The sequence below is a fragment of the Propithecus coquereli genome, unplaced genomic scaffold (genome assembly GCF_000956105.1).
Source record: "Propithecus coquereli isolate 6110/MARCELLA unplaced genomic scaffold, Pcoq_1.0 Scaffold25, whole genome shotgun sequence".
NCBI lineage: Eukaryota > Metazoa > Chordata > Mammalia > Primates > Indriidae > Propithecus > Propithecus coquereli.
In genome coordinates, this window is record NW_012148063.1 from 3,838,671 (window position 1) to 3,863,588 (window position 24,918).

Consider the following 24,918-nt stretch of genomic DNA (forward strand, 5'->3'; position numbering starts at 1 on the left):
TTCTTTGGCTGTGCAGAAGCTTTTTAATTTGGTCAGGTCCCATTTATTTATTATAGTTGTTGCTGTGATTGCCTTTGGGGTCTTCTTCATAAATTCTTTGTCTAGGCCAATGTCTAGAAGAGTATTTCCAACATCCTCCTCTAGAATTCTAATAGTTTCCCAAATATGTACTTTTGCTATTTGTAGACACCAGGCCCTTTTCACCTATTTGTTTTCTTTTTTTTAAAGACTTCCCAGGAAATATGCTTTATTTAAAAAAAATTTTCAGCCCCTTTTCTTTCAACAAAAAAAGTTTTTAACTTGATTACCACAAAATTCCCCTAGTAAAGGAGTCAGGTGGCCAGAGGTTGCTGAAAATTTGACCTGTGTATTCTTTTGCTTCCAGACAAAAATCATAGCTAAAGCATGACAGATAAATATCTGCTCAATTTGTCAAACTCTGGAGGGACAATAATTACACAGTTGCCCCCAGGGATTACCCTTCTGTCAATAAATTTCTCATAAATATTGGGCAAATTCTTCCTGCTACAGTTTAAGGCTGCTTTTTTCCCCCTCTGCCTGAATTGAGCAGACATGAGGAACAGCTGGTCAACATCGTGCCTGTGTGAAAATGCGCATTGTTTTCACTTGTGTCCCTCCCTGCTGGCTCTTCCCTAGGCTGTACTGGCTTAATCATGGAAACATGTCCTCGTGGATTTATATACATCGGTCTTTCAACCATACCCAGTAAGGACGATTCCTGCCCTTGGTCTGGGTCCAGATCAACCTTCTACCCTGTGAAGTTGCTTTCATTCAAGTCAACAGGTGTTTATTGAGCACTTACTATAAGCCCCCATGTTCAGGCCTTGTGTGTATAGGATGGGGTCTCGTGCTGTGTGCTTTGAGATATCCCATGAAATAAGAAATTACGCTATTTAATTGCAAAAGGAGTAAGATGAGTTTAGGTTACAACCTGCTGCTGGGGCATAAACTCCCCCCTTGGAGCTGTTCTGTGGCTTTGAATCACAGCCTTTGTGTGTCTGTCAGCGGCTGAGACGGACGGGCTCGCGGTAGCAGCTCTGGAGAGCTTGCTGCCTGTGTGTGTGCGCTGCAGTTCAGGACACACGACAAAGGGAGGCAGCCAGGAGCCTTCCAGCTTTAGGGGCATCACTACCATGGTCCAAACAAAAGTAAACAAACACAAAGGCTCCCTCTGATCAAGTCATTGTGAAGGTCTGAGCAGCAACAGCAGGAGCTTCTCTGGCCACTCTTAGTTCCCTAAATTAAAAAATGAAAGGGTAGCTGAGAAAGACCAACGGCTCAGGTTTTGAACTTTTAAAAGGTGGGGATTCTCGTGGTCCAGCTCTGGTGTCAGAGATGTGGCCAGTTTTTAGGGCGAGTCAACTGGTGGCTGTCCCTTTTTCAGATGTGTGGGAGAAACCTAAAAGGCAAATGCCAGTAGCCTATAGTGGGCCCCATTTCAGGCTTCATTAATTCGATGCTGGTCTCCGTGTTAATAGACTCCATTGAGCCATTAGATTTCCTGCTGATGGCTAAAGTGAAAAATCTATTCACTGTTTCTTTTTTTAAATTTAAAATGTATTTGTGTGGATAGACCCAGGCAGGAGACTTGTCTTTGGCCTTATTAGAGGAACTTAGGGCCAGTGTCATTGCTTCCGCTCTCATTAAATTTATCTATATTTATTTATTTATTGGTTGACAGAGTCTTGCTCTGTTGCCCAGGCTGGAGTGCAGTGGTGTGATCCAGCTTACTGCAGCCTCCAAATCCTGGGCTCAAGCGATTCTCCTGCTTCAGCCTCCTGAGTAGCCGGGACTACAGGTGTGCACCATCGTGCCCAGCTAATTTTTAAATGTTTTTGTAGAGACAGGGTCTCAATATGTTGCCCAGGCTGGTCTTGAACTCCTGGGCTCAAGCGATCTGACCCTCCTGCATCAGCCTTCTAAAGTGCTGGGATTGCAGATGTGAGCTGCCGCATGCCCAGCTGCCTCTCCTTAACTTTAAAAGTCACTGCTGCACCCTCCAAAGAAGCCAGTAAGCTTCTTTGGAGCTTACAAATAGCCAATGAGCACATGAAAAGATGCTCATAACTAACCATGAGAGAAATGCAATGAAAACCATAATGAGATGCCACCTATGTCCATTAGGATGGCTACTGTCAAAAACCTAGACAGTAACAAGTATGAGTGAAGATGTGGAAGAATTGGAACCCTGGTACACAGATGGTGGACATGTAAAATGGTGCTGCTGGTGTGGAAAACAGTATGAAGGTTCCTCAAAGAATTAAAAATAGAATAACCTGGTGATCCTGCGTTTCCACTTCTTTTGTATATACCCAAAAGAATTGAAAGCAGAGTCTCGAAGAGAGATTTAAACACCTGTGTTAATAGCGGCATTATTCACAGTAGTCGAGAGGTAGAAGCAGCCCAAGTGTCTATGGATGGATGAATGGATAATCATGTATACATTTAACGGAATGTCATTCAGCCTTAACAAGGAAGGAAATTCTGACACCTGCTACCACGTGGATGAAACTTGAAGACATCATGCTAAGTGAAATAAGTCAGTTGCAAAAAGACAAATACTTCTGCTTATGTGAGGTACCTAGAGTTGTCAGATTCATAGAGACAGAAAGTAGAATGGTGGTTGCCAGGGGCTGTAGGGAGTTTCTGTTTAATGGGTCCGGAGTGTCAGTTCTGCAAAATGAAGAAGTCTGGAAACGGATGTTGGTGATGGTTGCAAAACAGTGTTGATGTACTTAACACTGCTGAACGTACTCTTCAGAATGGTTAAGATGGAAAACTTTGTTACGCATGTTTTACCACAATTACAAATAAAATCTGTACAAGGAGCCGAACAGTCACCGCTGAACCTTCACCGCTATGCTCTCTGTGTCTGCGGCTTTGTGTTCAACCCTGTGTGTGGACACTGGCAGCCTCCCCATCTTGGCCGCCCCCTCAACAAAGAAAAAAACCCTACCTTATCCCTGAGAGGTGGCCTCTTGCCCCTGAGAACATTTATGGGGTCTGCCTCTAAAATGTAGGTTGCTTTAGTGAAGGACTGTTCACTGTGATTTTACATTTTGGGTTTGTTTTTACTGCTTAGTCAAACAGAGAACAGTGGACGGCTTTGGTCCAGTCAGGAGGATGCTCCTGCAGTCCTGTCAGTGCTGTGAGTCAGAGAGTTGTTTTCCTGGCAGTGGTGACAGACGAGCCATGCATGACTCACCCGCACTCTCTCCTGCTCTCCCCGAAACAAAGGCATGCATTTGACTGCAGACCGTGTTGAGCCGGTGGCCTTTAAGAGATTGGGTGGGCAGTTCTGGCTTCCATCACATCTTCTAAACAACCCTGATGAACCAAGCAGTTCACAGACATTTCATTTATTATTTTGACAGTGATTCTGGACACCAGTTATTTCTTCAGGTAATTTACATTAAACCTCCCTTTTCACTTAGGGAGCGTGATGTCAGATGCTTGATGGAGTTTTCTCATATTTCTGTTTTTCAGGATCATTTCATGGACTCACTGTCCGTGTGTGTTAAACGTGCTGCCTCCCTCCCAAGACCATGTAAAGCCTACTGACCGTTCGGCTCCTCAGAGCGAGAACCAGACTGCAGGTAAACCAGCTCACCTGCGTTGGGGGTCACGGCACATTGCATGACTGTGATTAAGGTAATGAGCAAAGGTTTAATTATTTGGTCCAGTGGTTTTGGTTTTAAAATATTTGATAACTGCCACCAAAGTCAATCCATTTGACTTCTGCTTTATAGCTATATATTCTTAGATATAAAATAATTAAAATAAAAAACCTAAATATATTTCAAAACAACTGGAAGAGCATCACCTCCCACTTGCCTAAAATAGTGACATACTGGTTAGAAGGAAAAACCAAGGGGAGAGGTTTGGATCAAGTTTCACTTTGAGTTTGGCTTTAGTGATTCTTTGAGCAAATTGGGGTTTTAAAGGGAAGTAAAAGGGTCTGTTAATTTTTTCTGATGGCCACATTCTAACAAGTCACCTTCAAACTTTTTTCTCTCCTTATGTTCTAAAGTGAGGATGCCTGAGTCTTTAGAAAAACTCTAGAGGTTAAAAATATTAAAATATTTTTCTGCCCCAAATGAGAACTCTTATTTCCCCCCCTATTTTTCATCTCAGCCTTGTTTTCGAGGACTTCTAGTCCTTTTCTTTTGTGGTATTCCTGAAGCTCCAGCAGAGCCTGGTGCCCAGGTTATTACAAACGTGGTAGTTTTTGAGCAAAAATCTCCTATATTATGGTGAGGTGTTAGCTCTACCAGTAGTTTATGTATAATGAAAATGTATCTCTCTGATCGCTGAAATCTGTGTATTTGGACTGACAGAGTAAAGATGCTTTTCCAGTTATTCTGTTCAAGAATCATTAGTTCAAAACCTCCCAACACCAAACCTGAAGGAGATCTCTTCCTTAAGCTGATTTTTATGCCTGTTCAATTTCTAAATTGACATTGTACAACTAATAACGTATTTAAAATAACTAGCACCTGAGTGTGCAATATTGTCCGTCTGGCTAATAAGCAGCCTTGCACAGCGAGAGCCAATTCAATAATTCTTGTCCCTACTCCCATGAGATGTGCCAGACACCGAAAGAAGTTGCTTGTTTCCTGTGTAATGTGTAGGACTTTTTTTTTTTTTAGAAAGTTCTGTCATAATGGAATGTAATTGAGGTCATGGGTCTCACTGATGCAACTGTTCTTAATTTAGGTTAAAATGGGGAACTCCGAGAGTCAGTACACCCTTCAAGGATCTAAAAATCACAGCAATACTATCACTGGTGCTAAGCAAAAGCCTTGCTCCCTGAAAATACGTGGCATTCATGCAAAAGATGAGAAGTCGATGCATGGGTGGAGTCACGGCAGCGGCGGGGCAGGTTACAAGTCCAGGTCCCTGGCCCGAAGCTGCCTTTCTCACTTTAAGAGTAATCAGCCTTATGCGTCCAGGCTCGGTGGGCCCACGTGCAAAGTCTCCAAAGGCGTTGCCTACTCCAAGCACAGGACAAACGCCCCAGGAAAGGATTTCCAGGGCAACAATGCTGCTTTCTCTCCCGAGAACGGCTTCCACTATGTTGGCCACCAGCCCGCGGATAACCACGTCACCTCCAGAGACTGCAACGGCCACCTTCTCAACTGCTATGGGAGACACGAGAGCGTCGCCTCCACGCCGCCGGGCGAGGACCGCAAGAGCCCCCGGGTGCTCATCCGGACGCTGGGGAAGTTGGACGGGTGTTTGAGGGTCGAGTTCCACAACGGTGGCAGCCACGGCAAAGTGCCTGCGGAGGCCTCCGGGGGGCCGGTGCAGCTGCTGCGCTACTCGCCCACGCTGGCACCCGGGGCCTCCCCGGTGCCCGAAGCCACGAGGGCTTCCGGCGCCGATTCCCCGCCCAGCCACCGCCCCTCTCCCACCGACTCTCGCCTGCGCTCCAGCAAAGGCAGCTCCCTGAGCTCCGAGTCCTCCTGGTACGACTCCCCGTGGGGCAACGCCGGGGAGCTGAGCGAGGTGGAGGGCTCCTTCCTGGCCCCCGGCATGCCTGACCCCAGCCTCCACGCCAGCTTCCCACCTGGTGACGCCAAAAAGCCTTTCAACCAAAGCTCTTCCCTGTCCTCCCTCCGGGAACTGTACAAAGACGCCAACCTGGGGAGCCTGTCCCCCTCGGGTATCCGCCTCTCTGATGAGTACGTGGGCGCGCACGCCAGCCTCAGCACGCGCGTCTCCTTTGCCTCGGACATCGACGTGCCCTCCCGAGTGGCGCACAGGGACCCCGCCCAGTACAGCTCCTTCACCCTCCCCTGTCGCAAGCCCAAAGCCTTAACCGAGGATAGTGCCAAGAAGGACACCCTCAAAGCCAGGATGCGACGGATCAGCGACTGGACGGGAAGCCTCTCTAGGAAGAAGAGGAAACTGCAGGTGAGCACCCCTTAGCACACGGGAGCTTCGCGATCTGTAGAACGGGAAGGTCATCGGAGCGTTGTCGGGAGGCTTCAATGAGCTGGTGAACGTGAAGAGTGTAACTTAACTCTTGGTGTATCTCGTTTTCAGGTGTGGGTTTTTTTCCCTTTTGCTTCAGATGTGCGTTTTCACTCTTAACACACAACTTCAGTCTTCCCATGTCTTGGCTTGGGCCACAAACAAAACACCACAGACATTTATTTCTGACAGTTCTGGAGGCTGGGAAGACGGAGGTCAGGGTGCCAGGGTGGTCCGATGCTGGGGAAGGCTCTCTTCCCGGCTGCAGACGGCTGCCTTGTCACTGTGTCCTCTCATGGCAGAGCGAGAGGGAGCTTTGGACTCTCTCGGTTTTCTTATAAAGACCCTAATCCCATCCTGGAGGCCCCACCCTCTGACCTCATCTAAACCGGTTACTTCCTAAACGGTATCACATTGGGGGTGAAGGCTTCAACATGTGGATTTTGGGGGGGACACCTAGGTCAGTCCACAGCACCCCGATTCTCAGCTTGCCTCTGTACTATTGGGTGAGCTCAGCAGGCCTAATCTTAAGACCTGGCCAAACTCTTCTTAGAAAGTACAGAGTTAGAGAGAATTCCTAAAAGAATTGGTTATCTGAGAATTTGGCTAGATCTCATTTTTAAAGTCCAAAAAAAAAAAATGATATTGTTATTTTTGGATGAGTAGGTTTCCTGAACTTGCTATTACTTTGAGGAAATTAAAATTTCTATGCTTAAGTTGGTACATCAAAAAAAAAAATTGACAATATATATCTATGCGTATAATCTTACAACCTCCTCATGGGGATAACTAATGGAATTCTGAAAACATCTTGTACCTAAGTACCTGTAATAGAAAAAAACATACAATGCTATTAAAATAAGAATTATGATGATAATAATAACACTATTAGGTTTTAATGGGGGAACAAAGTGGCCTAGTCACCAGGAAGAGAATAGACTACCTCTTAAGTAATTAATGGCAATTGCTAAGTTTTCAGGTTATTGTTGTTTGTTTTTACTTTTGATTATTTATAAAAGGTAGAAGCTTTTTTTTGTTCACTCAGTATAAGTCATAGAATTAAGGAAATTTGAGTGGGCAATTAGTCTCTGGCAGAATTGCATTTTAATCATCCTGGATAGACATAAAATTATAAAAATTTATAGAGCTTTAGGGGTGGAAAATAATATAACTTCCCTGAGTAGATTGTTTCAGATTCACGAGGTTCGACACTAGTTAATTTCCTTCTTATGTGTAATGTCTACCACGACTGTCCCTCCCGGATTGTCCTTGGGTGCCCCTTTCTCCTTCACGCGGAGATGAAGAACAGATGCTCCCCATCTTGTTTACAGGACCTCTTCCTATCCCTGAGTACAGTAATTTACTTACTCGTTCGTTGTCACTTCTGCAGACTAAACCACTGAGTAGCAGAGGTCTGACCTTTGTCTTCAGCTCCCATTTCCCAAACAGCTGAGAGCAATTGAGCACAGCGGGAGAAATGGCTCCTGCCCACAGCAGACCCATGCAGACAACTTTCACGTCTTTCCGATTCAGATGCCGACTGCGGATTCAGTGCCGACTGTGTTCAGCTGTCGTCGACTGTGTCCGCTAATTGATACTGCATCGAGCCAGTCAGTCCACACCTCTCATTCGTACTGAATGTGCTTCTACCTTACTGTGGCCGGGCTCACTCGTGGCTCCCCTGAATCCCATTCCGTTTCAGTTTCCATTCAGTCTAGAAGCAGACCATTTGGTGCTGTGTACCGATCACTCCCTGTCCCGTGTAGGCCCTCACGGCCCCTCCTGCCCACAGGAACTGAGCCTCCCTCAGTTCCTCCGAAAAACCTAACTCTGAATTATTTGTGTGCACATAGAGTTCACAGAACAAGCTGGTTAGAATCAAAGAATCAGAATTTTAAAGCTGGAAAGGACTCCCCTTCATTTTAAAAATGAGGAAACCAAGGTTTAAGGAGTCTGAGGGATTTTCCTGGAGACACATGGCTAGTCGGTGGAGAAGCAGGGCCAAGCCGTCTCTGCGGAACCTCAGGCACATGGATTCTCCACCTACCCACGTGGCCACAGTGCTGCTGGTAGCTACAGCTAAGTACTTTGGGGCTGTTGCATAGTAAGGTAATCATCTATTTTGGATTTTTAAAAAGTGTCCTATGAAGGCTGCTTTTCTAGTTTTGCTTGTGTTCCCACAATTGATGATCTATAAATGTGAGCAAGATTAACTTTTATGGCAAGTATGCTGCTTCTGTTGGCCACACCTTTGTTTTCCTTTTACAATTTAAGGTGGAGATCGAGTTTAGATACTTAAAAAAATGTAATCATTGCATGGGAACAAAGTTTGTGACAATATACTATATGATAAGGCACCAAACCAACGCATACTCGCTCTCAGACACACGAACTTCCTTATGCCAGCAGGGCAGTGGTGCAGAAAGTCTTACCATGATGGACAGTCTTATTTGTTTTGACTTTTTAAAAAAAGTGATATAAAAAGAGCAGCCTTTTTATTTATTTTTTTAATAGGGCTTTACAACCACCCTGGTGAGTTAGAGCCTGAAAACAGATTGATCTATGAAAAAACACTCATCACTGAAAAAGAATATCACTAATTACACACAAGAGAGAGAGAGAACACGTGCTAGAGAGGAATATGTGTTTGATGCAGATAAACTCTTCAAACTGACTTTAGGTTAGTACTAACCTTGTGCTAAATGAGACTTTGTTTCTGTCCCAGTTAAATTTCCAGTTCTGTCAGTCAGGGTAGGCTAAGTTATTGCCGAGGCACCAAAAACTCCTCAAATCTCTGAGGTTAGCACAGCCGAAGTTTATTTGTCACTCATGCTTCAGGTTCATCACCGGTCGGTCACCGGCTGGTGACTCGGGTGTACATTGGTTTCTGGGACCCCAGGTTGACAGAACAGTTACTGTCTGGAGCATTGCAAGCCACTGCGGTGGAGGGAAAAAGAAAAGACTTGGCAGTGACACATTTGCTTTTTGTTCACATTTATTGGACACAACAAGGCACGTGGCCATGCCTAACCTGAAGAGAGGGAGGGGATGGGAAATGACCCTGCCACGTGCACTCTTGGCTACAGTGCCCTGGTCTGGAAACTACCTGAGTCCTTGTTTATGATTATCCGACTGGTGGAAATGGAAATCATTTGTATGGAAATCCTCTGCTTTGTGTACACTCATTTCACACCCATAACTTAGTGACTCGGAACCTTGCTGAACCGATTTAAAGACATTTATTTATTTATTTATTTTTAACATGCCTTTTCTTACTAGCCCGAAAATTAGTCACCGGCTATTAGGATTCTAGACAGAAAACTTTAGACATTTATGAGACTGGGAAAGTTCATGCCTGTGTATAAGAATCGCTATAAATACTGAAATGCATTATTTTCCCATTTCTTGAGGAAAATTCTTATTTTCCTACAGTTGGACATTTAAAAGTTGGCACAACTTGCAGTCTCTCTCTTACGAGAAATGATGCCAAGAGTGTTCGTAGGTCACGTTTAACTTTGGTGCGTACGTGCCCTTCTCTGGCAGAGCTCGGCTTGTTTTGAAGCACCCCGTTACGGCTCTTGCATCCCAGTGTTTTGGGGCTATGAGTCAGAGAGTCATATTCATAGCTGAAATAATGTTAATACCAGCTAAATGAGAAGTATTCCTTCATCTCCTAGGAGTTTTTGAAGAGCAACAAAGTGATAATAAAAAAAAAAAAAAACCTTGAAGTATTTCGAAAGTTTCCTGTCTAAGTGACTCACAGCAGCTGGGTTATTTGCTCTAGTCTGCATACGCATCAGTGTATAAATAAATATGACTGCAGGATGTAGTGTAAACACAGTGGAAAATAGTATTTTCCCTAGTAATATCTGTTTGGAGCTCAGTTGTTCATCGCTCCTGGGTATTTGGAAGCACCCTTCAGTCATATGATTTTCCTGCAAAAGGCAGCAAGTAATTGCTACTTGAGTTCTGGATGAAATTTCTGAAAAGAAAACCTCTCTACACAGTACAGTATTCAAAATAAGGCCTTTAGTCAATGGTCCTTGACACAGTTTTCCCTCATTTTTATTTTAATGCATAAGGAAATATGATCGAAAGCCCACTGGCGGCTGATTAGACGTGAGTGTGCTCAGCACCTCTCCGCGGTTACCTTAACCGAAGCTCTGCATGTGGAGTGTCAGTGCCTTTTGAGTCAGAAGTTAAACTGGCTTTCTACTGAAAAATCTAGTGACTGTTGTTTACCAGTGAGTAGCCTGTAGGCAAGGTATTTTTCTTGCGTGACTAGATTTCTGACCCAGATGTTAGAAGAAACATCTTTTTCTACTTTTGTGCGTGGCCAGCTTGATGTTCAATGCGGCCACCTTCATGGGGAGCATACTTATTGCATAAGTGTGAATTGTATTTAGAGCTGCCTGTGTTGGGTTTGGGTTGGGATAAATATTAAAGTTAAGACTCAGGTCTTTGGTACCCCCAGTGCCTAGAATAAAAGAGGTACTCAAACGAAAGGATGCGAATGAATGCGTATGTGTATTCTTTTCATGTAAGAAATTCTCAAATTAAGTAAAAAATATTAACTATGGTAAAAAACCCTACAGTTACTATCCAGTACTCTTCATGGATAAGGCATCCTGGGTGCATGGTTTTAACTCTATGAACCAGGAAAATAAGATGAAGGAGATCCCGAAGTCTAGAAGTCTAGACCTGGACACTTGGCCAGAAGCTGGGAACTGTGTTTACCATGCGGAGAGGAAGAGGAGTTCGTGGGGTCTTACATAACAACATCAAATCCCTCCCCTCCCTGGAACTACGGATTTTCTAATGTAGCTTTCAAATTATCCAGGAGGAAGATAGGTTGCATGAACGTGAATTCTTTCCTGGAAGACAATGATTCACAGTTAGCAAAGAAAAAAGAAATATCAAACTAGTAATATTCACTAGTGTGTTTTAGACATACTAGTTTATTTCTTGATGCTAAGCACAGGTTAGATTAAGGACAGTCACTGGTATTTTATTTATTACTGTAAGCATCGACTCCACTGGATATAAATTGGGCTGGGTAACACTATTTCTCAGATTCTTTCTGGTTTGGGGACTTTGTGATTAAAAATGTATTTTTGTTACAAGAATCTTGCTTTGCAGCGCCACTGTTAGCAACCGCCAACATTCTTACACTAACGCTGTGTCGAGGAAGGGGTGCTTTGGATTTCCGTAACCTCTGATGGCGATCCTTTGTGCTGCTCACAGGAGCCGAGGTCCAAGGAGGGCAGCGACTACTTCGACAGCCGCTCCGATGGACTGAATACCGACGTGCAGGTGCCCTCCCAGCCATCTGCTTTGCTGTGGTCGGGGGGCTCGGCTCAGATCCTGTCTCAGAGAAGTGAATCCACTCACGCGATTGGCGGTGACCCCCTCCGACAGAACATTTACGAGAATTTCATGCGAGAGTTGGAAATGAGCAGGACTAACACTGAGAACGTAGAGACGTCTACAGACACCGCGGAGTCCAGCAGCGAGTCGCTCAGCTCGCTGGAGCAACTGGACCTGCTCTTCGAGAAGGAGCAGGGCGTGGTCCGGAAAGCCGGGTGGCTCTTCTTCAAACCCCTCGTCACTTTGCAGAAGGAAAGGAAGCTGGAGCTGGTGGCTCGAAGGAAGTGGAAACAGTACTGGGTGACACTTAAAGGTAAGTGAGTTTTCAGTATGCCGAGGGCCACGGGTAATCGTTTCTTCCGCCGGTACTCTTTCTCGGAGCTGCCGTCGAGTCCAGCGTTGGTTTGAGTTAACACAAAACGGCATATTATTCAAATGTATTCTTCAGTCTAATAAATAATGATTAATAGTTATTGTTAATAGTTGTTTTATAGGTATTTCTGGACCATTCTTTGATACTTTTCCTGCATCTGGGGGAAGGAAAAAATCTAAATAAATAACCAGAGGTGGTTTAGTTATTTGGAATGTAGATCTTGAATTTCACGTTTTGTACTTGTTCAGAGCTCCAAAGAGGAATCTTTCCCAGCTTGTGCAAGTAAGACCAACATCTGGGTTATTTGATTTGTTTTCTCCCACCTTTGTGAACTAAGAAAGTCTGTTATTATCACCAGCAAGTGCAGCGTTTTTGTTTTTTTTTTTTTTTGAGACAGAGTCTTGCTCTGTTGCCCAGGCTAGAGTGCCGTGGCGTCAGCCCAGCTCACAGCAACCTCAAACGCAGCTTTTTTTTTAATGTAAAGGAAATAGACGAATTGGTTTGTTAAGATGTTAAAAGTTTCTCACAAGCATTGCCATTTAAAAGTTATAATTGCCTTGCTCATCGTGGATGTGTGGATTTGAAGAAATCTAAACGCCTCGTGAGGAAGCAAGAAGCTCTAAGTGAATACAGTGTAGATGCAGACAGGAAGAGCAGCCGCGCAGCCTCTGGCATTTCTGCACAGCCCTCCTGCGACTTGTCAGAGGAGCTGAAGGCGGTGTTCAAACGTCAGACCTCATTATCAGGTGACACCCTTCCCTATCGTGGGAGAAAGCGGAACCATGAATCACATCCGCACACGGTATGTGTGAAGTGCCTGGAGTCCTCTGAATTACCCCTCGCTTTCCTTGGCCCCATATTTAAAAATTGGAGCCCCGCTTCCCCAACCTTGGAGGGCAGGCATCGTTTCTTGGTTGTCCATGAGCCCCTCGAGTAAAGGTGCACTTGCAAAGGCATTTCGTCTCTAAATAACATTCCCTAGCAGGTGGGGGAGAGGAGTTATAAAACCCGAGGACCCAGCATCCTGCAAATACTGCTGTCCTCTTTTCCAACTCTGGATTTGGGTCCTTGTGTACATCGTGGCTGAGGAAGGCAAAGAACTTACCCAGTTTTTGCATAATGAAGAGGAAGGTTCCTATACTGAATGACAGGAAAGATTTGGAAAGTTGAAATGATGGGTTGAATTTAGCAAGATAAAATTTTGAAGGGATAAGAAAGTTCTGCTTTTAGGTTTAAAAGTCCAATAGCTACCCAAGGACAGGGTAGGGAGATGTGGCTACGAAGTATTACAAGTGACAAAGATTTGGGGGTTTGCTTTGCAGGCCATTCAGAATGCGTTTCCAAGGTGATATGGCTGCATAAAAGTACGTGCGATTTACAAGAGCAAATGTGATCTTCAGCTACGTCATTAGAGATGTCATGTCCCTTGCAAAGGAGGCGACAGTCTCTTTCCTGTGCTCTGGTTAGAATTGGCCATTTCCCTTCTTGTGGGCACAAATGGCAGGAGACTTGTTAGGAAATGAGAAGTTGATTTTCAGGTTCTACCTGAAGTATCCCTAGCTGGAGAGGAGAGTTAACCTGCTCCCCCAGGGGGATGGGCACCTGGAATTGTTAGCGAATCCTGGTCTGAATCTGCCTCCTACTCATGTGACACTTGGAATGGATACACTTTGCTCCATAATGAGTCATGTAGCTATTTTTTTAATATAAAAATTTGTTTCTTAAAATTAATGCTTTACGAGTTTCTTCCCTGCTTATTTGTGAATTTGCAAACCCCCAGCTTACATCCCCACAGCGGTGCGGAGCTGGCAGTGGGGCACACGTGTGTGTGACGATATACCACCTTGAGAAGGAGGACCACGGGTGACATCAAAGGGATTTGGTCCCGTGCTGATTGGAGGATGGCGTAGGATCTAGGAATATTTAGCCTGGAGAAATAAGAACTGGGTGAGAGTCACCAGCAGTGTGTGGAAGAGATATTGAACTTAGCCTGGGTCTCCCCAGAGGTCAGGATGAGATCCATACATGGAAGACAGGCTGACTCTGAATTAACGTAAACGATGACAGCCAGACCCATGGGAAGGACACCACCTTCCTGATTACCCTGCTACTGGCATCATTTGTGCAGAACTAGATTGTTGGAGGCTTCATCGGGGGAATTCTGGCTGAAAGGTCACCAGTTTCCTATATTCCATCCCAGAAGGTAGACCAGGAACTTCTGGCTACTGACTTCAGGGGCGGGATGGGCCTGACTTGTCTTTGGCCGTTGCTAGATCTGCCGTCCTGCCTGTGCCCTGCTCTCGTGGTGTTTGCTTGTAAAACACTTCAAGATCCATGGATAAAGGGTGCTTTGTAGTATAAATGTTATCAAGCGCACATTCCTTCCTTTCCTTTGCAGCCAAGGCAAGGCGTGTGATAAAGATGTTTTTTCCCAGCGTAACCTTTTCCATGTGGCTTTCTACACCTCTTTCCTCAGTGTGTTAATAAGTTCCAGTTTCTTGGCTTAGAATCCAAGTTGTAATGTTTGGACTTAACTTTTAGGTTTAATCTAATTAATAGTTAAAACCACCTATGTGTACACATACAGACACACATAGATATTTAAGCAGAATTTTTAAATTATCCTCAAAATATCTATGTAAATAAATTGGAAACAGTTTTGTGAAGTGAGCAGTTGTCAGCAAACCACCTGGTTACTTGCCTCCATTGGATGCATAGGTATGCTGGGGACACACATGTTTTTTAGGGCTTGGAAGATGTAATAAATATTTAACAAGGGTAATTCTGCTTTCCATCTGTCTTTTCCAACGAGTGGAATTTCGTCCAGTTCGCCGGGGACTTCCTGGGCTGAACAGTTGGCAAGGTCAATAAAGATATTCCTCAAAATACACAACAACCTCACCGATGGGCAGTGTCAGGAGAGCAGTTCTTAAAATAATTTTAGGATGCTGGTGATTCTGCCCCAAGATAGGCTGGCAACAGGGAGTGGAGGTTGAGAAGGTGTCAAAGGAAAGGTGGGTTTGAGGAAAGATCAAGACAAACTGCTTTCCTCCCCCTGCTGATATTTCTACTAATATTACCTCTTCTATTCTTTTACTACCATTGCTGTGCCAATCTGTGTTCTCTTTCTGCTACCGTGGCAAGAATTCCCATTGTCAACCCTCCAGGCCATCACCAATGCCTGGAGGGGACTGTGCGGGGAGGGGTTGGGGGTTGAGGCTTCATTATGGGGGACAGCCCCTTTCCATCAGCCCAGGAGCCCCCTGAGAGATGCAGAGTTAAACTTGGAGTTTAATAGAGTTAAGATTGATTTCCTGATCTTTAAATTCAATAGCCACAAAATTCTGCATATTGTTCTACATCCTGGCCTGGCTTTAAAATGAAACGTCCTGTTTCGATTTCACGCTTGCAAATGAGATCTGTAGTCTGTTGTGGATGGGCTGTTAGGTTTGGCAACATCTTGAGGGCTGCCCAGGGTTTGCGTTCATTTCCTATAGATGTTGGGAGTGTGACTTTAGGGAAACCGGGAAGTAAACATGAGCCCATTGGAAAGAATTTGGACATGGACAGCTGGAGTTGCTGTGTCCCCTTCACCCTGGCCCTTGGGCCCCAGGTCATGGCAGGTTTCATGTGCAGTAGTAGCACCGGACAGGCCATAAACCCCTTGCTGCTTTTCCTTGTTCTGAATATTTGAGCTCCCTCAGCCGCTTAGTTTGGGTGAGTTTTAATTGTGGGGAGGAGAGATGGCCCAGTGTTTCTTGGGACCGTAAAGTACCAGGGAGGGAGAAAGTGCTATTTCTGAAGGCCAGGCTTGGGGCGGGCGTCTTCCTCCCCTGGCTTCTGTGCCTCACTGGGTTCCATTCTATAAACTTTGTCTGTTCATAGTAAGATTTATTTTTAAAGGAAATAATGAGCCTGACGAGTGAAATAGTTTTTAAAACATTTAAATTTTTATGAATGAGGACACGCACAGTAGGAGAACATGCCGTTAAGGGCCCCATTCATGTACGGTGCTGGTGTAGGCGGGCTGGTGCTGCTCCCACTGTCAGCGCAGATGGTCTTTACCAAGCACCTGGGTGGGGACCGCATCGCTCACATGGAGTGCAGGGGCTTGGCACAGGAGAAGTGCTCAGAAATGTTTATTGGGTGAAGGTGTGAAGGGATAGTAAACCTGTTTAAGAAAACATATTCGTGAGCATTTTAGGAGCATCAACTTGATTAAAAATTGTGTCTGATAATTGCAAGACATTCCTATCTATTAAAGCAGACCCTTGATAAACTAATAAACTATTACAAGTAGAAGTTATTAGAGGAAAAATATTAATAAGTACTTAAAAGCATATGTATCAACATTTTTACAGTCATGTTTTAAAATCCAGGCGTATTTAGTTTCATTTTTCTCTCTCAGTCTAAGTAAGTAGTATTTTGTATAACTGTGAGACAAAAGAACAAACTGAAATGAAGTTATTTTACGTGGCATTTGGAGAGTAAACTGGATACTTTCTCGTAAACGGTGAAATTCCCCAGTAGACTCAGATTCCTGTTCCCACAAATTGTAAGTGTAGGTAATGAATATGGGATTTTCTTTGGCCTCACACATTTCTGTCCCTTGAATAATGTGGTGTTGTGCTTAAGAAGGAGCGTTCCAGGGCCAGAGGGTCCCTACGCCACTCCTGTGCAGCTGCGGCTGCAGCTGCGGGACCCACGCCTTGATGCCGTTTCTCAGGTTTCTCACCTGTAGGGTGGGGAAATAACCACGCCCCCCCCCCACGCCGCCCCCGCATGGGGCTGCCATGGGTTTAGTGAGCCCTGTGTGTGGAATACTTAGAAGAGATAAGCAACAACTTATTGTTTGGTATTGTTCTTATTGATATTACATTTACAGAAGCATCTCATTTTCCTTCAAGTTCATATGAATACAACTAGGCATACTTCAGATGCCAGCCTTTCCTTGTTTAGCATGTATGTTTGCATTAAATAATTATCTCATTCAAGTTTTTTTTTTTTTTTTACTCTATTGCCTTCTCATTCAATTCCTGGGTCCTTAGGTCTGTGACAAGGACATTATCTTGCTTTTCTCTCTCACAGGATGCACCCTGCTGTTCTATGAGACCTACGGGAAGAATTCCACGGATCAGAGCAGTGCCCCCCGGTGCGCTCTGTTTGCGGAAGACAGCATTGTGCAGTCCGTCCCAGAGCATCCCAAGAAGGAAAACGTGTTCTGCCTCAGCAATTCCTTTGGGGATGTCTACCTTTTCCAGGTACTGCTGGTGCTTTGGAAATGGAGGGTTGAGGGGATAGCTCATATGCTACTCAGATGAGAAACAGTGGAATTAAAAGGCAAGATTTAGAAATGAAAGAGTAAATGCTTAGTTAGGCTTTGACTTGGGATTTAAGCAAGAGACATTGGCCTCTGCTTGCTGCCAAGTGTAGTAGGGCCTTTGCAAATCCAGTCATACTGACAGAGGGCATTTCTCAGGTGCCTGTGAAGTGCCAGGCTGTGGCCCATGTTCATCAGAGCACAAAGAGAACAAAATCATGATCCTTGTTCTGGAGAAGCTTGAGATCTCGTGAGTGCAAGGTCCGAGATTCCCGGAGTCGAGACTTTATGAGTGAAGCCTAGAGAATGTGAATGGGAGGGGCTTAGGCTTTTCCCAAGAATCCCAGAGGAAGCCAAAGAAGACACTTGTCAGCAAAACCCCCAGAGACAAATGCTATGAGGTCTCATTCCCTGTGGAATTGGTCTTAGGATGTTAAGATTCAGGTTATCTGCTTGGATTTTGGGTAACTTTCTGGCAAATAAGAAGTTGCAGAACACAGTGGTACTGAGCTGCAGGGACTGGGATCAGGCGTAGGTTTGAATCGTGGAGGTGCCAAGTCTGTAAGTCATCTTGGAGCACTTACCTAACTTCTCTGAGATTCTGACCCTTCAACCAGTAGAATAATAATAGCTTATAGGACTCCTTTAAGAGTAAATCATACGTATGTGTTAAGTGCTAAAGAAATTCTGTTATTATTATTAATTAACTCAGTAGAGATGAGGGTGACAGCCAGGAGGTGAAGTGGGCTTCTCAAACCCCTCCCAGTCTAAACCCAGCACTTCATATACACACAGTGTTGACTGTAGATTCTGTCTGACTGGAAGGTTCATGGAAAACCTCACAGGTCCTGGGTTTAGATTTCTGGTAAAGATGGTCCTGGGTGCCCTCAGAAACCCTGGTAGAACATGGTACTCTCTAAGCTGACTTTGGGAATCTAGAATGCTCTGAAATGCTCACTGCAATAGGACTTACTGGGACCTAAACTCATCAGGCCTCTGGCTGTACTGCAGTCCTCACACTGACTTGACTTACCAGAGTCAGAGCCTGAGATCTGATCTTCCTTCTCTTAACAGAAAGGTTGCTTAAAACCTTCTACGGTGCTTTAAAGCAAAGCAATGAATTGGTGTTCATCTGAATTGTAGGGAAGGAAAATAGCTTAGTATAAATCCACACGGACTTCTTAGGGGCAAGTGTAAAAATGAATATTTTCTTTTGCGATTCAGGCAAAATATCCTCAGTTTTAGGACGTTTTCCCCATTGGTCCTCCTCTATGATCCCAGAGGCCACTGGAGGTTTGACTCAGTGGCTTGAGTGTGTGTGGTTACTTCTGAACATCAAGAGAACTGAAAATGCTTCTCAGCATGCTTAGAATCATACATATTTGTCTATTCTGCTTTATTCAAACTTTCCTTATTGTTTTTTAAAATAAAATACTTTGTTATAAACATAGTATATGGCCATAATGTCCAAAGGTACTGAAGAGTAGAGAAAGAGAAACCATTCCCATATTCGAAAACACTAACGTTACTGTGCATTTCCCCCAATGTTCTTCTGTTTGCATTTTTTATTTTAGGCCACACTGTAGATGTAATTTTACATCCAGGTTTCAAAATTTAATATCTTAGTCCCAATACGTTCTCATTCTTTTAAAATTATGAAGATCTGCAGCCTTTTAGAGAGTGGCATCCTATGTCACCTAGTGACATATTATGTCTGCCCTCGTGTTCTTACCACTCCTCTGTTGTTGGCCGTAGCTTGTTTGTGGTTTTTCCACCTGCCACATGTACTTCTGTGCTCTGCTCTTGATGTTCTCCCAGACCCTCCAAACCTGAGTTGGGTGGCTGTGTGTGTTTTTGAGATTAAACAGCTTTTACGAAGTGCAGGTACTTCCTGGATTTTACACAGTCAAAGCCCAGCCCACCATTTTGGAGAGCTCTTCTGGGATAAAATCATTTTAAACGGGTTTTCCCCCTTCTCCGTTTAGGCCACTAGCCAGACAGATCTGGAAAATTGGGTCACTGCCATACATTCTGCTTGCGCATCCCTTTTTGCAAAGAAGCATGGGAAAGAGGACACAGTGCGGCTCCTGAAAAACCAGACCAAAATCCTCCTTCAGAAGATAGACATGGACAGCAAGATGAAGAAGATGGCAGAGCTACAGCTGTCGGTGGTGAGCGACCCGAAGAACAGGAAAGCCATAGAAAACCAGGTACCGTTTGTCTACACCCGTCACGCCACGGTGACTGAACACAGACTCACTCTCGGTGGTGTTTCTTACACCCTGGAAGAAATAGTGTCTGTGGCTTCTCCTTTCAAGGACTTAATGGCTGCCCTTTTGTCACATGGTGATATGATATGCTTTACACCCTTTGGTGGCTGCGTTTATATATATTTATTGCAATATTTTGTGACCAAATCTCTTTTCCTAATATTGAATGGTGCTGTCTTGCCTAGCTGATTCTATCAAATAAGGTCACTTTCTGAACAAAATCCATATAGTAAAACTACTAGACGTTGAGACAGGTAAGATTCTAAAACAGAATGGCTTTGGAAAGAGTGATTTTGTATAACAAAGCTATTTCTGTGTCTGTGGATTGCAAAAAAAAAAAAAAAAAAAAAAGTCACTTTTCTGCCTATAACAGAGAAGCTGCTAATGAAAATGCTGTCTCTTCTCTGGGCTAGTTCCACATTCATGTAATAATTACATAGCTAGTTCCTGTGATGTTTGCATTTTAGAGAAGGGGAAGAAGCTTTTCAATTTTTGTTTACCTTTGCTCATACAACCTAAACACATAGACATGTGTTAGTGAAATTTCTAGCATCCCTATCATTGGTTGGGCTCCCTGGGCAACAGACTGCGATGGAGATTTGCCCAGGAGAAGTTTTACTGGGAATGATCTCAGGATCAACACTGGGAGAGAGTGAGGATTGGGAAGGGACAAGTTGAATTGTGATACCGCTGGTCCCATGGGGAGATCTGGAGCTTAGATGGCCGTTCAGAGTTCTGCAGCGAGGCAAGGCGGCCAGGCCCTCGTACCCTCGTGCCAGAGAGGCATCCCAGAGGGGGATCCTTGAGCTCCCAGCAGCTGGTGCTCCTGGCGGCCAAGGGAAAGAACGCCTGTGTTGAAAGGGGCATTAGGTGACGCACTGCAGAATCCATTGCAACCCCCTCCTAAGTCAGTTGTCAGATGATTTGGAGACTTGAATAGGGTGAAGGTGGGAGGTTGGGAATGTGGAGTGTGGAAGGACAATTTGGAGTAGAAGTAACAGCCTGGAGGCTTGGGGCTCTGGAGCACTGGAGTCGAGGTTTAGGTTGGGAAGTTTTACGGAGCTGGTGGTTAGGTTGGATAGGAGCTAGCCCCATTTTTCCGGGAGTCTTTGTCTTAGCCTGTAACAAAATACCATAAACTGGGTGGCTTATCAACAATAAAAATTTAATTCTCACAGTTCTAGAGGCTGAGAAGTCCAAGGTCAGGATGCTGGCAGATTCAGTGTCTGGTCAGGGCCTGCTTCCTGAGTGGAACCATTCCTCAAACAGGATATGCCGTTTATTTAAAGAATACCTACCAGCAAACTCCGAACTACAAAGTAGTTCTAACAAGGAAGTGAAAAGGAAGCTGAAATTGCCCGGAAGAATGTGGGGGTAGAAGGGCATTTGGGGTCCGACAAGAGCACAGCCGCCCCGGAGCCCAGCCGTGTTCTCTCTGCCCTGCCTGCCTCGTCAGGGGCCACACCCTGCTCGCCTCTGGGCAGAGTTGAGGTCCTGAGGCGGCCGGCTCACCTCCCGCTGTCTGTCTGCGTGGAGTGTAGGGCTGACGCTGTGTCGAGGTGATGTGATGCTCAGAGAGCCTGAAGTTGAGATGGTTATTCCGACGTTGTCTTTGTACCACCTCTCCACTGTGGTCCCGACCACCCAGGATCCAACAGCCATGGTCTGTCTGTCATCAGAGAGGCAGCACGCGGGTGCGAGTGTCTCAGAGTGTTCAGGGCACCCTAGTCAGAAATCTCATACTGATTGTGATGGGAAAAGGACGGTTTTAACTTTTCCTGGCTCTCTTAACAGTGGAGCCATACTTCAGTTCTCTGGAGGGACGCCCAGCTTGGAGTTTTTAGGTCCTTACATATAGTCAAATCTTTAGGTCTAGAGAGAGAAAAGGGACATTTGACAACATGGGGAGGCTCCTGGCCTGCCTCGCATGCGTGTGTGCGTCTCTTCTTTATGGCCACGAGAAGTCCAAGCAAACAAATTTTTAAAACGTAAATTTTCATTAAATGTACTTCCATTCCCTTGTCCAAAGTTTGTGAATGCCTAATAGATGACATCACAGTTGCTGCTCTTCTCAGATTGGGAGGGGGAATTACTTTAACATAAACCCCTGTACAAATCCAAGGATCTCAGATGGTCTGGTGGCCCAAGGAGAAACTCTTTTAGAGAATTAGGGTAATTATCACTTGTGGCCCATTCTTTGACAGGATCGTTACATTAGTTATTTTAAGCACACTGTCCTGATATTGCTTATTTTTCATTTCAGTGCGCCACCCACCCCCTCACAGCCCTGGCCCTAACCCCTTCCTTCGTCCTCCCCATGCCCCCGTCTCCTGCACCCCTGCCACACATACTCGCCTTCTCATGGTACACTTGCGAATTTCTGGTAAGAAACAATTCAGATTGAGTTTCAGAAATTCCACCTGCAAATATTCTGCTCAGCATATTGGCAGTGTTTAAGGTTATGATTCACTCATGTTTTTCCAAAGGGCTTTGCAGTGGGTGACATGAATTACATGAGCTGTGCCCACCTTCCTTGACTCATTTGCCAGCAGGTCATAAAGAGAGCTGTTGACTCTTTACTCGCAGATGCAGAGACTATGAAATGTCAAGCAGGGGACAAGGCCATGCTTAGAATTGCTTTTATGGGACACTCTTTGACTGGAAAACATCATGTGAAGTTACAGAGGCAGAGGTGTTTACGGATCAAGACCAATCAGGACCTGGTCTGCCGAATATCCCATACGTGTATAGTTTTATCTAAACCACTTTTTAAACATGTCTTTAAAAGAGCAGTGCTTTATCCACTTACCATGTCAAAATCTCAGCTTCACTATATACTTTTATTTATGTAGTGCTTTCCCCCAGAGACCCCCAGAACTTCAGCTATAGTCATTTCTAGCCTAAAAATAGCGGAATGTATTGTGTAGATGACGTCATGCCAGGTAACTTCTCCGAACAGGTTTTCTTTGAAGTACTTGGGTGGAGACGGTCCTTGTCAATGCCTTTTCTGAATAAAAAGACACTGTCATGATAATGACAGCTGGGCTTCATACCTTTACGTGGTCACGTGCTTTGCTTAAAAAAATCATCACATAGTCTTGTCCTCGGTGCTCGCGAGTGTTTTGTTTGCTGGACGACACAGCTTCCACGTGAGCGTGTCCAGTGTGGACCAGGCCACGCAGTGTCCGGTTGCCTTTGAAGTTCTAAGGGAGGAAGAGTTGTAAATTAAGCCCGGTTAGTACTTGTTTTCCTTTCTGCTTATTATTTTAAACAAGTAAATAAAGAGCAAACCTCACCATCCTTAGACGGTCTCGGCATTCTCCCTGATGGCTCCCCCGTCCCACCTCGTCGTTATTTGGGGGAGAGGGAGGGCAGTTCTGCTGCCGCGATTCTGCGATGAGAGAGGGGACTCCCAGCTGCAGGGGCTGGGATTGATCGGAGTTTTGCGAAGCTCAAGTTTTAAAGTCGTAAAGAGGACGGATTGAATTAAGACAACTGGAAACTGTGCCGAAGCAAACAGTGAGAATGATGCTTTGGGGAAAGGTGATACGGTGCGTGGAGGGGGAGCGATTTGGGGCATAAGCCGTAGAGAGTAGAATATTTGTGTGGGGGGGAGTTTGAGGGAGACAAGGCCAGATTATGGGGGTGCTGGGCGAAGAGGGGGACTTTGTTCAGCAGGCGGTGGGTGCTGGTGGAGTGTTCTGGGCAGGAGAGTAATGTTCAGTTAAGTTCGGTGAGCGTTTAGCCAGGCAACGTGCACAGTCTGGGGGATTCAGAGAAGGTACTGTGTCTGCCCTCAGGGTGTTGTCAGTCTAGCAGGGCAACAGAGAGTTGAGCATGATATTTCAACATTATATAATGAATTCAGCACAATGATATTCCAGAGTGCTGTGGAAGACAGAAGTGGGAAATTTAGCCTCACATGTAGTCATGGAAGACTTCGTGGAGGAGGGATGCCTGAATTGCTTCTTGAGTAGGGAGGACTTAATCGGAAGGAGGATGGGGGGAGCATTGCAGGCCAAGGCACAGCAAGAGCGAAGGCAGAGTGTTCTGCGATGGTGAGGGCACCTGGCAGTCCTAGGTTTTAGGCGGGTGGTGAGCGGTAGAAGGGGTACAGAGGACAGTCTGTCAGTTCTCTCTTCCGGCCCCACCACAGGAGCCTCCGATCTTTCCCTTCCTCAGATGCATCTTCCCTGCAACAACCAGAGTGGAATGCATCTAAAAAGCAGGTCTGATCATGTGATGACCTGGTCTAAAAATCCTTTAGTGGCTTCCCATGGCTGACAAGATAAAGTCCCTGACAACCCGTCCCCACCTTGACCTTTACCTGGCAACCACAAACTTCTGTGGTCCCTGAGCCCACTGTTCCACTCCATACTTTTGGTTTTTCCTGAGGCAGAGAGGACTCCTATGCTGCCCGCACAGGCCTGTCTCCTCTTGCCCCTGCTGCCTGGCTCACCCCTTCTCAGCCATAAGAAAGGGTTTAGGGATTTCTTCCTCCCAGGGGCCATCCTGGGCTCCTCTCCCACCCACTCCATCAGGGAACCCCTTCTCTACTCCTGCAGCTCTCATTGGCATGTCCGTCACTGGTCTCATCTCGCTGCTGTGTATTAGGTGGCTCCTGCCGTAGCATATGAGCTCCCAGAGGAACCACAACCTTTCTTTCTGTCGCGTGTCAGAGGACCCTTTCCTCTTTGCTCCAGCAAGTGAGTTCTCCTCTGAGTCAGCGCCCACGCATGCCAGCTCCTCCCTCAGGCCTTCCCTCTTCACCCCCACCCCACCCCCGCAGACACAGCCCCTCCTCTGCCTCGCTCCATCCTCATGGCCCCGCTCCCTATTTTATGTATCCGATCTCCTGTCTCCCCAGGCCACGAGCATATGTGGTTTCCTAACAACTCCTCCTGGGGGTGTATGCAGAGCACCCACGCGCGGATGAGTCCGCAGACCCTAACTAACATGCTCTGTGGCTTCTCAGTGACACTCGAGTACACCCGATGATGCTTTGCTTGCTCACTGAACTGTGTGATGGATCGTTTTATATAAAATTGAAATTAATCCTCAATTTACATGTTTTCATGACTTTGATTTTTCAGTTCGATTTGTTAGGAATCATATTTATTATAAAATGGAGTGAATTTTATGGCGCATGACTTATATCTCAAAGGAAAACAAAACATTCTATAAACTTGAGCTGGTTGTTCCATTAGTTAACTTTAGTATAATCTGTGTCACTAGCTGGTTCTTCTGTGAAGATAGGCTATAAGATAGTGTTTGCAAAGTATGGAATGGGAGTTTTTCAGCTTCTTACACCAAAAGGGAAAAACTAATTATCTTTTAGGACAAATCTAGTAATGGACAAATGACTAAATACTCTGATTAAATGACTAAATGGTAGAAAATATTTGTCTAGGAGTGTTGGGTGTGGCAGGAATGTACTTGTCATCTTTTTTAACGCATTACTTGTTCATTTGCTATTTTTAGCATAAGGCTTCATCTCCTCCCCTCCCACTTTTCTACAGAAGACCGTAACCTTTATGAGCTCATTAAATCAGTATAGCTATATTAGCAATAAAGAAGAAACTTTTATATTG

At 45.1% G+C, this 24,918-nt stretch overlaps 1 protein-coding gene across 1 annotated transcript in view; it reads left to right on the forward strand.

The window, feature by feature from the left end:
* LOC105812402 (T-lymphoma invasion and metastasis-inducing protein 2-like) overlaps positions 1-24,918 on the forward strand; it is a 466,869-nt gene that overhangs the window by 361,039 nt on the left and 80,912 nt on the right. The window contains 4 exon segments of the mRNA XM_012646833.1: positions 4,738-5,937; positions 11,242-11,677; positions 16,826-16,998; positions 19,043-19,267. Of these exon segments, the coding sequence (XP_012502287.1) occupies positions 4,738-5,937; positions 11,242-11,677; positions 16,826-16,998; positions 19,043-19,267 (2,034 nt within the window).